Raw genomic sequence first — 10026 nt, 5'->3', positions numbered from 1 at the left:
AGGCCTCCTGTATCCAGAGTGTGCCCTTGGTCCTTGCAGTTATCCCTAAGCACAGCATCCCCACCCTGCCAAAATGCAAATCTCTTGGAATTGGGTTTCTCTCTCTTCCTGGGATGCAACGTGCAAGTGTGCACCCTAGAAAGACAGAATGAATGCATGTGTGTGCATGTGTGTGTGCGTGTGCGTGTGCGTGTGCGTGTGTGTGTGTGTGTGTGTGTGTGTGTGTGTGTGTGTGTATGAGCACCAGGACGCAAGCTGCCATACTCATGAAAAAGCTGGAAAGGAGAGGAAAGCCTGGGCTGTCAGTTGCTCATATTCAAACATGTTTGTATCAGTGATTCCAAATCACTTTCCAGGCAGAAAGCTGAACTCTCAACCTTGCCTGCACATTAGAACTGTGAGGTTTTGCTCGGCCAAAATGGCAACCGAGACCAAATGGCAACCAATGTCTCATCAGAGACAGCAACATTCCCAGAATCAGATCACCCTGTCCCCAGCATGGAAGACAGGACTTACGGCCCACCTGGTGACAGGAAGGCCCCAGGTTGCATCCCAGGCTTCCTCACATCCATCCCCTATGGAGAACAGGCTCCACTGGTCTTGGTTCCCTTCTCCCCTTTCCCTGCCCAAGACAATTTACAAGCCCCCTTAGTCTCTCCCAGAGCGTGGCTCTACCTCAGCCTCACCTGAGGTTTGTGGGGTTCCACCTGGGAGCGTGCCCCAATAAACTTCTATTCCCTTCATTTTATTCGTCTCTGTCCTTCTGTCTTCACTGGACAGGGTTCTCAAATCTATCAAGAGCCAGGAACTATCCAAAGTCCCAGGGATTGACCCCAACCAGACCAGTATGCCAAACTTTCTGGAGATGGAAGTTGGGCTAAGTATGTTCCATCAGTTCCATCTCATCACCTACTCAAGTGGCCCCACTGCCCTGCCAGTGCTGAGCATCCCTTTGGAGAGAGCCCTGCACTCACTCTTCTGCACAGAAAACTCCTGTCCATCCTTCCACACCCAGCTTGAAAGGCCCCTTTCCTGCACGGCCCTTCCCAAGAACTCCTAAGGGAAAGGAGGGGGTTCAAGGAGCTTCCAGATTTCTTCCTTGTGGAGCTGCCTCGGTTTGACCCACTCATTTGTCTGTGCAGACCAGGAGCCTGATGAAAACAGGAAACCCCCGAGGCTCTGTCTCTCTTCCTAGCACCTCACTCAGTGTTGGACTCGCGACTAACAGCAGATGCTTTGGAGGGCCTGGGAGCCTGGCCTGCCTGCCTGAACAGCAGCGGGGACACATGCCAGGGGCCTGGTGGGTCCTTAGTGCTGAATTCCCAGGTCAGTTCAGTGGCAGCAATATGGGGGGTTCCCATATTGTCTCCTTTATGACAATACGTTTGATGATCGTTTGTCCCGTGACCTGCTTCCCGAGGGGATGCCCGCAGGGCTATTCAGTGACAGTGCAAAGGTAGAATGGGGCTGTGCCCTGTGCCAGGGTCCCCGATGACTGACTTCCCACACTGTCCCATGCCAATCCCGCTCTGCCCTGGATGCTTTTAGGGAAGCTTTGCTCTGAGGAGTATTCAGTGTCCTTTGGACCCTCTGATCTGTCCCACAGTCGCATCCCGACACCTCAGAGATAGGATAAGGATAAGGTGTCTACCTTGCACTTGGCCAACCTCAGTTTGATCCCTGGTATCACATATGGTTCCCCAGGCCCCGCTAGGAGGGATCCCTGAGCACCACCAGGTGTGGCCCCAAAACAAACAACAGCAACAAACACCTAAAAACAAAAACAGAGAGGAGATGCCAAGATACACGGTGCCAAGGAAGAGGCTCCTGAGCCCCAGCGCCGCCCAGCGCAGGGCCCAGCAGCAGCAAGAAAACTGCCCAGCGCTGCCTCTGCTGAGCTCAGACCTGCCATCCTGCTCCTTACCGCCCTTCCCCATGCCAGGGGCCTTTACTGTGGCCCTCATGTGCCCCTGGTGAAGAGACAGGAGAGGGTCAACAAAGACTTGGAACTTGGGGCTCCAACTGCACTAAGGGGGGGGCAGAAAGGACTGAGAGTGAAGCCACCTTGATTTGAGAATTGGCTGTCGATTTGAGAATTGGCCTGTGTCCTTGGCGCTTGGTTTCTTCATCTCTAAGATGGGATTTCTGATAAAAAAAAAAAAAAAACCTTGTGTTACCAACCCGTGAGAGGATGAAGAGAGGTGTGAAGCAGGCTGAGGTTGTCGTGAGGGCCCCCTAACACAGACACAGACAGACAGACAGACAGACACACACACACACACACTCACACACACACACACACGAACACGCACGCACTGCCCGCGCCAGCTGACCCGTGCGATCACAGTCACCCACAGAGTCCACTCAACACAGGCAAGTGTTTTCTTTCCATGTTGGGGCTTTTACTTCAATTTGAAGCAGATGTTTGAGCACAGATGTGAACAGCTTTGGCCTCTGAGCATGAGGAAGGAGCAGGCCCGCTCCCCCACAGACTGGCCCACTCCCCTGGTCCCCGCCTCCGCTCTGCACAGCCTTGACGTATCACGCTTCCAAGCACGAGGTCCCTGTCTGTCCAGCCAGGAGCGCGGATCACTGGCAAGGGCCCTGCGCCAAACCCTGGGACTGTGGTCCCAGGTGTCAGCCCCTGACCCAACCCCGCCACCACGAGGAGCTCTGTGGGAGGAAGAGAAGAGCAGGCACCCAGCGACCATCCCTCCAGCCTCGCAGCCTCACTGCTGCCATCCTCCCGGGCTTAGTTTGTGCCCAGGTAGCTCAGAGGCCATGTAGAAAGACTTCCAGGTCAGAGGGCCAAGCGCGTCCAGTGGTGGCCAGATGTCCATCTCATCATGAGTTCCCGGCGGAGTCACCAACTCAGCTTTGTCTGGGGACCCGAGGAACAGGGGGCAGGAGGGGACAGAGAGGTGAGGCTTCTCTCTGGGGGGCTTCTCACCACATTCCGGGGGGGGGGGGGGAGCTCTGTCAGATCTTTGGCAATGAACTTCTGCAGCCAGAGAGAGGGCATGGGCAGAGGCCAGGGGAAGGCGAAGCTCTCCCCCTGCCCACCAGGGGGCAAAGTGCGAAGTGGAAGAGGCGACGATGGAGTGGCCGGGAGGGCAGCAGGGACACGAGACAGCCTGCTCCTCTCCCGACCCTGACAGGCCAGGGCTGCCCGGCCAGCAGCATCTTGGAAACGATGAGTCTGGGTTGGGCAACGTCGTCTTCCCTCAGGCTGGACCGCACACCAGGCCCACAGCAGCATCCGTGGTCTGACGCCACGCTGGTCACTCCTGAAAAAAACAAGCCACTGTCACAAGCAGCCCCACTGCACCCGACTCCAGTGTCTGGAAGGAGAAGGTGGCCAGTAGCAGAGACCCTCCCGCCCGCCTCTCACCAGGTTCCCAGGGACAGGGGGCTGCATTGCGGGGGCAGGAAGTAGGGAGCTTGCCTTTGGACTTAGGAGTGACCAGTTCCAGAGTGCTGGCATTGGTGTGGGGAGGACGGGCAGGGCAGTGGGGACAGAGGGAGCTTGAGGATGTGCGGGCAGAGCACCGTTAAGCAGGTTGTCCTCTGAGGGGTGTCCGAGGCAGGCCAGCCCCCTTCCTGTGGACATCCCCGCTCCTGCGAGTGCATGCCACGCAGACCACAGCACACACCAGCATCCAGGCACTGGCCCGGTGCACCTACAAAGCCAGGCAACCCACCCTGACAGTCACTTAACTTCTCCCATCCTTACTCTCTTTCGTAAAATGATGTCGCTGGAACAGGTCTGTCATTTTCTTTTTTTGTTTGTTTGTTTGTTTGTTTTGGGTCACACCTGGATGCACAGGAGTTACTGCTGGCTCTGCACTCAGGAATTACTCCTGGCAGTGCTCAGGGGACCATATGGGATGCTGGGAATCGAACCAAGGTCGGCCGCATGCAAGGAAAACACCCTACCCACTGCGCTATCATTCCGGTTCCAGGTCTGTCATTTACAAGCACACTTTTGTCTTTTTTTTATTAGGGAAGGGGGCTCAGTGCAGTGCTTGGGAAGCCCAAAGACCCCACAGGAGATTCTCAGCCACACAGGCTGGCGGTTCAATGCAAGAGCCAAACAGGTCATGCTGGCCTGGCTCTGTGGACTCGGGGATCACTCAGCACACCCCAAAGGCACTTGGGGTCTCCATACCCTGTGATGCTTGGGGGACCCTGAAGTGCTGCAGCTCAAGCATGGGCATGTTCCCTAACTGCTGTATATTCTCCCAACCTTTCAGTGCTCCTTTCCACAGCCTTACCAGTGGGTCCTTTCCACAGGAAACAGACAAACACAATTCTGTCAGTCTGGGCGACCGTGGGGTGCACAGCAAGAGAGGCCCAGAGCCTAACGCCTTCCTTCTGGCATGTAGCCGGGGCACCTCTGAGAGCCAGGAGCTAAGGGACATAATTTGAAAACCTGCGCAACCTTTTTTTACGGGGGTTGGGGGCAAACCTGGTGATGCTCAGGGGTTACTCCTGGCTCTATTCTCTGGGATTTTTCCTGGTGGTGCTTGGGGACCATATAGGATGCCGTGGATGAACCTGGGTCAGCCGTGTGCAAGGCTGGCACCTTACCCTCTGTACTATCACTCTTGCCCCATGTTTGACAATTATCAAGATCTTCACAGTGGCGACCTGAGAAGTCTCAGTCCGGTTCCCCGGGAAAGTGGCTGGAGGGTGTGCTTGTCTGGAACAAGAGAGGTCAGGGCATGGGGCTAGAGCAGTAACACGGCAGGTAGGGCGTTTGCCTTGCAAGCAGATGACCCAGGTTTGATTCCCAGCATCCCATATGGTCCCCCGAGCACTGCCAGGAGTAATTCCTGAGTGCAGAGCAAAGAGTAAGCCCTATGCATCACCGAATCTGACCCAAAAAGAAAAGAGAGAGAGAGAGATCAGGGCAGCTGCAGGGGCTTCTGTTCTAAGGGGGGGTCAGCTGGTGGGGAGAGGCTTGCAGGGGTCCAGGAAGTCACAGAACACACAGAACAGGCACCCATGGCTCCTGGTGCCAGGACCGCATAAGAAAATGCTTCCAAATACTTCACTTCTTGCGACAACCCTGAACAAACAGCTCAGTGCTGACTTTCGAAGCAAAACATCTGCTGGGCCCTTCCCACCTGCTGGGGGTCGGAGCGCCCTCCTGCCCCCACCCCGCAGGAGGAGGGTGACAATCACAGACTCCCAGAAGGAGCCGCGCCCAGCGGGCAGTAGCAGGCTCTGACTCCAGCCTGACCAGCTGTGACTCCTCTGCAGCCTCTGCCCGCTCAGGCAGCCAGGATGGAGCCAAACCGCGAGGCTGGAGGGCCGGTTAACCACAGGGCCTGGGGCGGCCACGCGGGCCGGGCAGGCAGCCAGAGGAGGAGGCTGGGGCAAAGCTGGAACTGGGGTCCCGGGGACGGGAGGGGGGGGTGGCAGGGAGCGGGGGCCAGGAGGAGGAGCACTCTGGGGCTAATGGAGGAGGGGGAGGAAAAGTGAGAGGAAGCCGCTGTCTTGATGTGGTGAGACCCCGCGCGCATTCTCCGAGCCCGCGGTGCGTGGCTGGCCCCGGCAGGAATCTGCTTTTTGTTACTGAGTCTGAGGAGGAGGATTAAGAAGCGGAAAGGAGACCGTGGGGATGCACTGGGTCTGTGGGCCAGGGACTGATTTACAGCCCGCGTCATCCCGACGCTGGCGGCCTGGGCGGGCCCTCGCCCGAGTTCCTTTCTTGTTCAGTGGTCTGGGGGAGGGTGGGGAGGCTGCGCCCCAGAGCCGGCCGGGCAGCCTGGGCAGCGATCCAAGCCCATGGCAGCCTCCGGACCCTGCAGGCGCCGGGCACCCCGGCTCCACCCGAGAGCCAGGGGCTTCTCTCACCAAACCCTGACCTCTCCTGGAGCCCACCTTTCCCTTTGGGTGAGCCCTGGAGCTGTGTACCTCCCTCCCCCCAGCCACTCACCCCAGCCCACGGGACCCAGCTCAAACACCCTCTGTCCCAGGAAACCCAAGACACAGGCATGGCGAGGACACTGCAGTCACGTGTCAAAACCTTCCCACTCCCCCACATCCCCACTCCTCGTGCTCCCACTCCTTCCCGGGTACCCCCCCAAAGGCATCTGCGGAACGCTGGCCAGGGGAGACACACATGCAGCATTTGGGAAACACCCAGCCCCAGCCCTGCTTGATCCAGTTCACCACACACAAGTATATTTCTTTTTTTGTTTCGGGGTCATACTCAGCAGTGCTCAGGCCTTAATCCTGACTCTGCACTCAGAGATCACTCCTGGAGGAGGGTGGCGGCCCCGATAAGTTGTCGGGGATCAAACCCAGACCAGTCATGTACAAGGAAGCACCCTCCCTGCTGTCTATCATACTGACCCCACACATGAGCACACCAAAGTCCCAGAAAAGTCCTGCACCATGTGAAAGCCCTGTGGCCTTCCAGACCAGGATCTTGCCCAACAGCATTTGCTGGTGGTGCTGCAGGAGCTTCACCACGCCCACATCCTGATCAGGCTACAGGAGGCAGAGGCGGGGGGAGGGGGGGGCGTGAGGGGGTGTCTGCCCCATACACTGTTCAGCCACGACAGATGTCGCGGCTTTGCTGTCTGCCCACCAGCAGGCTGTCTCTCCGTATCTCAGCACCAACCTCAGCTGCCCAGGAGAGCCAGACTGTCACTCCAGCTTCAGCCAGAATAAAGCCACGCTGCCAGCTGTAGCTAACAGCAAACACAACTGCCACAGAGACACTGTGTGTGAGAGAGTGTGTGTGTGCGTGTGTGTATGTGTATCCAGGCCCTTATGTACACACACATGATTAAGCACAACCCTCCAGCACTGTTGGCTATAGCCCCAGAGACCATCAGCATGCACCAATGCTTGAGTACCAGCTGGTGTGGCTCTCAGACTCCACATGTGACAGAGAAGGTGGCAAGCTCTCCCACTGTGACTCCCATGGTACAGGCCCTTTCCTCAGAACCTCTGCGCCTGCCATGCAGCAGACTGAGAGGGTCCCCAGCTTCCCCTCCAGCGCTGGTCTTTTGGCATGAGTGTGTGTGTGTGTGTGTGTGGGTGGGAGGTGGGGGAAGGGGAGGGATTCTACTGCGTCCAAGGATCCAAGTCTCAGAGAATCCAGAGTTCACTGCAGCCCTCCATGTGGGTCCCTCGGGACACTTCCCCAGCACCCTGGAGCTAGTCTGATATGGAGAGTCCACGGAAGTGATTCTCTCCGGCCGTAAGTGAGTTTGCTGCATTCAGAAGGTGGAGCTCCACGCTGGAGTGCATGCCAGCCATCCACAAGGCCCCAGGTCTGACCTCCCGGCACTGTGAAGGCCCCTGAATGCCAGAGGATATAGTCCTGGCCCTCCCTGAGCACTGCCCGGGTGAGCTAGTAGCCCCCAGCACTTCAGGGCCCTAGCACAGAACCAGCCAGGTAGGTGGAATATTGTCCAAAGTGACCCCGCGCCCCCCAAGCACTGCTGGGGAGGCTGCCCACCCGCATGAGCACAGGATTGGCCTTGGAACCTGTCGGCTTGCGTGTGGTCAGACACCAGCTCCACCAAGACCCAGAGATGCAATCCAGTGTAGCTTGTGGCTACACTTCAGGCTCCTAGAACAGTGCCAGATACACAGTAGCATCTCCCTAAATGTTTATAGAACAAGGGAGCAATTGTTCCCAGTCACAGTATTTCACTTACTGTAACAGTTCAGTGGGGGGTGTGGGTATGTTTCCTATTTCAAATGTAACATTGAGCGTTTTTTTTGGGGGGGGGGGGGAGGTTGTTGTTTTATAAATGTGCCCATGCTCTGAGGGAATTTTTGTCAATTGTTGGGAATACTGAAACAACTTGGCACTTTTTTCTTTTCCTTTTTTTGGCTTTTTTTTTCCTTCTTTGCTCTGTTGACTTCTAGGCTTTTTATTCATAATTAACTCTCTGCTACAGAAATCTACCAAGGCCTTCAATGAACTGGCTTCCTCTCTTGATTAATTTTATGTGCTACACAGTAACACTTTGGGGATATTTTTAAAAAGAGAAACATTCAGACTTCTCTTACTTTTTACATACATTTAGTCAATGACACTATACCTATATAAACATTTTTCACTAGTTTTAAAGGATACATGCTTCTGTCTACATTTAAGCCAGACTATAGTTTTCTTTCTTTCTTTCTTTCTTTCTTTCTTTCTTTCTTTCTCTCTTATCTTCTTTGAGTTTTGGGGACACACCTGGTAGTGCGCACTCCTGACTCTGAGCTCAGGGATCACTCCTGGCAGGCGCAGGGGACCACGTGGGGTGCCAGGGATCAAACCCGGGTCAGGCGCATGCAAGGTAAGCATCCTGCCCACTGTACTATCTCTCTGATCCCTGGCAATAGCTTTATACGTGCAGCAAGAGACAACCAATGGTACTGAAACTCCGACTTTAAGTAAAACAACAATTTGTCCTAAAAAGAGTAGTTAGATTTCAAATGTTATTTCTGCAGGGAGGGCAAGCAGGAGGTATTTTCCCACAGTTGGGAATGATCTCATCCCTCACTTTTAAGTGAGCTGACATGCGGACTGGGAAGGGTGATTCATATTCAGTTCTGAACACCGGGTTCATCTGGGTCCCAAAGACCTCCAGGACCTCGAGCAGCCTTAGTTTCCTCATCTCTCGATGTGCACAGGAGTGACACCCCACACTCTCCTGGATTGGCCCCAAAGGACAAAGAGACGCAGAGCTACCCCGTCCCCACCTTGGCCGGATCGGGAGCACAGGAACGTGTTGACCCGCAGAGTCACAGAACAGCGGGCAGGGCATTTGCCTTGCATGAGGCTGACATGGGTTCGATCTCCGGCATCCCACATAGTCCCCTGAGCACCAGCACGAGTAATTCCTGGGTGCAAAGCCATGAATAAGCCCTGAAAACTGCTAGGTGTGGTCCAAACAACAGAAGGTGCTGAGACCCAGCCCCCAAAAGGACTGGGTCCTCACTTTGACCAACTGGGTGTGTGAGAACATAAAATACCACCACAGGCTGAAAAGGCTCCCCCCCCAATAGTATTTAAGTGTTAGTCTTTTAATGACACAAGTCATGTCCATCCTGACGGATAGAAAGCCAAGTGTGCAGCTCCCACGCTGGAATACAGCTCATTATGGAAAAGAGGGAGTGCAGCTACAAGGTGGCTGAGCACTGGAGGGATGCAGCTGGCTATGAAAGGACAAGTCACTAAGAGTCCATGAGTCCACTCACTCACCCCGTCCAGAACAGGGACATTTGCTGGCTCGTGGCAGTGGGGGGTGAAGGGGGGCTGCGAGGTAAGAAGTGAGAGACAGGGGACAAGAGATCATAGAACAGGTAGGGTAGGTAGGTGTCACGTGGCCAACCGGGAATCAATCCCTGGCATCCTGAATGGACCCACCCCTGATACCACCAAGCACAGAGCCTAGCATTGCAGAGCCAGGAGTAAGACCTGAGCACCGCTGGATGTGGCTCAAAAGCAAGAAAACGGGAAAAAGTGAGAGACAGAAAAGAGTTTCTCTGCAGACTGATCCCAACCACCCAAGACTGTCTGCGGTGGAGGCTGTACACATCCACTATGGACTGAAAGCTACTGAATCAACTTTTTAGGAGCCGGATAGTACAGCAGATAAGGTGCTTGCCTTACACACAGCGACCCGGGGTCAATCCCCGGCATCCCACATGGTCCCCTAAGGAGCCATCCCTGACCACAGGGTTGAGAGTGAAGCCCTGAGTCCTGCTGGGGGGTGGCCCAGGAATAAACAGATATGAATCAAACACTTTAAACAGGGGAACTGTTATCTCTATAAGGTTGTTAATGTTTCCATTTTATAGTTTTAAAATATTTATTTTCCAGGAGTCCGTGTAAACTATAGGAGAGTAACTGGCAGTGGGAAATGTGCACTGGTGATGGGACAGGTGTTGGAACACTGTGTGACTGAAAACCAATCATGAACAACTTTGTAACTGTGTATCTCACAGTGATTCCATAAAAAAAAAAAATTAAACAGCAGGAACAAATTAGATCACATTCATTCT

At 54.9% G+C, this 10026-nt stretch overlaps 1 protein-coding gene across 1 annotated transcript in view; it reads right to left on the bottom strand.

Annotated features, from left to right (window-relative positions):
- Nucleotides 1-2387: 2387 nt before the first annotated feature.
- The window catches only part of ATOH8 (atonal bHLH transcription factor 8), a 30165-nt gene continuing 22526 nt past the window's right edge, over nt 2388-10026 (bottom strand). The window contains exon 3 of the mRNA XM_056118209.1: nt 2388-3287. Coding sequence (XP_055974184.1) covers nt 3282-3287 — 6 coding nt within the window. The 3' untranslated portion in view covers nt 2388-3281. The remainder of the gene's footprint in view (nt 3288-10026) is intronic.

The sequence above is a fragment of the Sorex fumeus genome, unplaced genomic scaffold (genome assembly GCF_029834395.1).
Source record: "Sorex fumeus unplaced genomic scaffold, SorFum_2.1 ptg000003l, whole genome shotgun sequence".
NCBI lineage: Eukaryota > Metazoa > Chordata > Mammalia > Eulipotyphla > Soricidae > Sorex > Sorex fumeus.
Note: the sequence above shows the minus strand (reverse complement) of the source record. Positions and strands in the feature narration are given on the sequence as shown.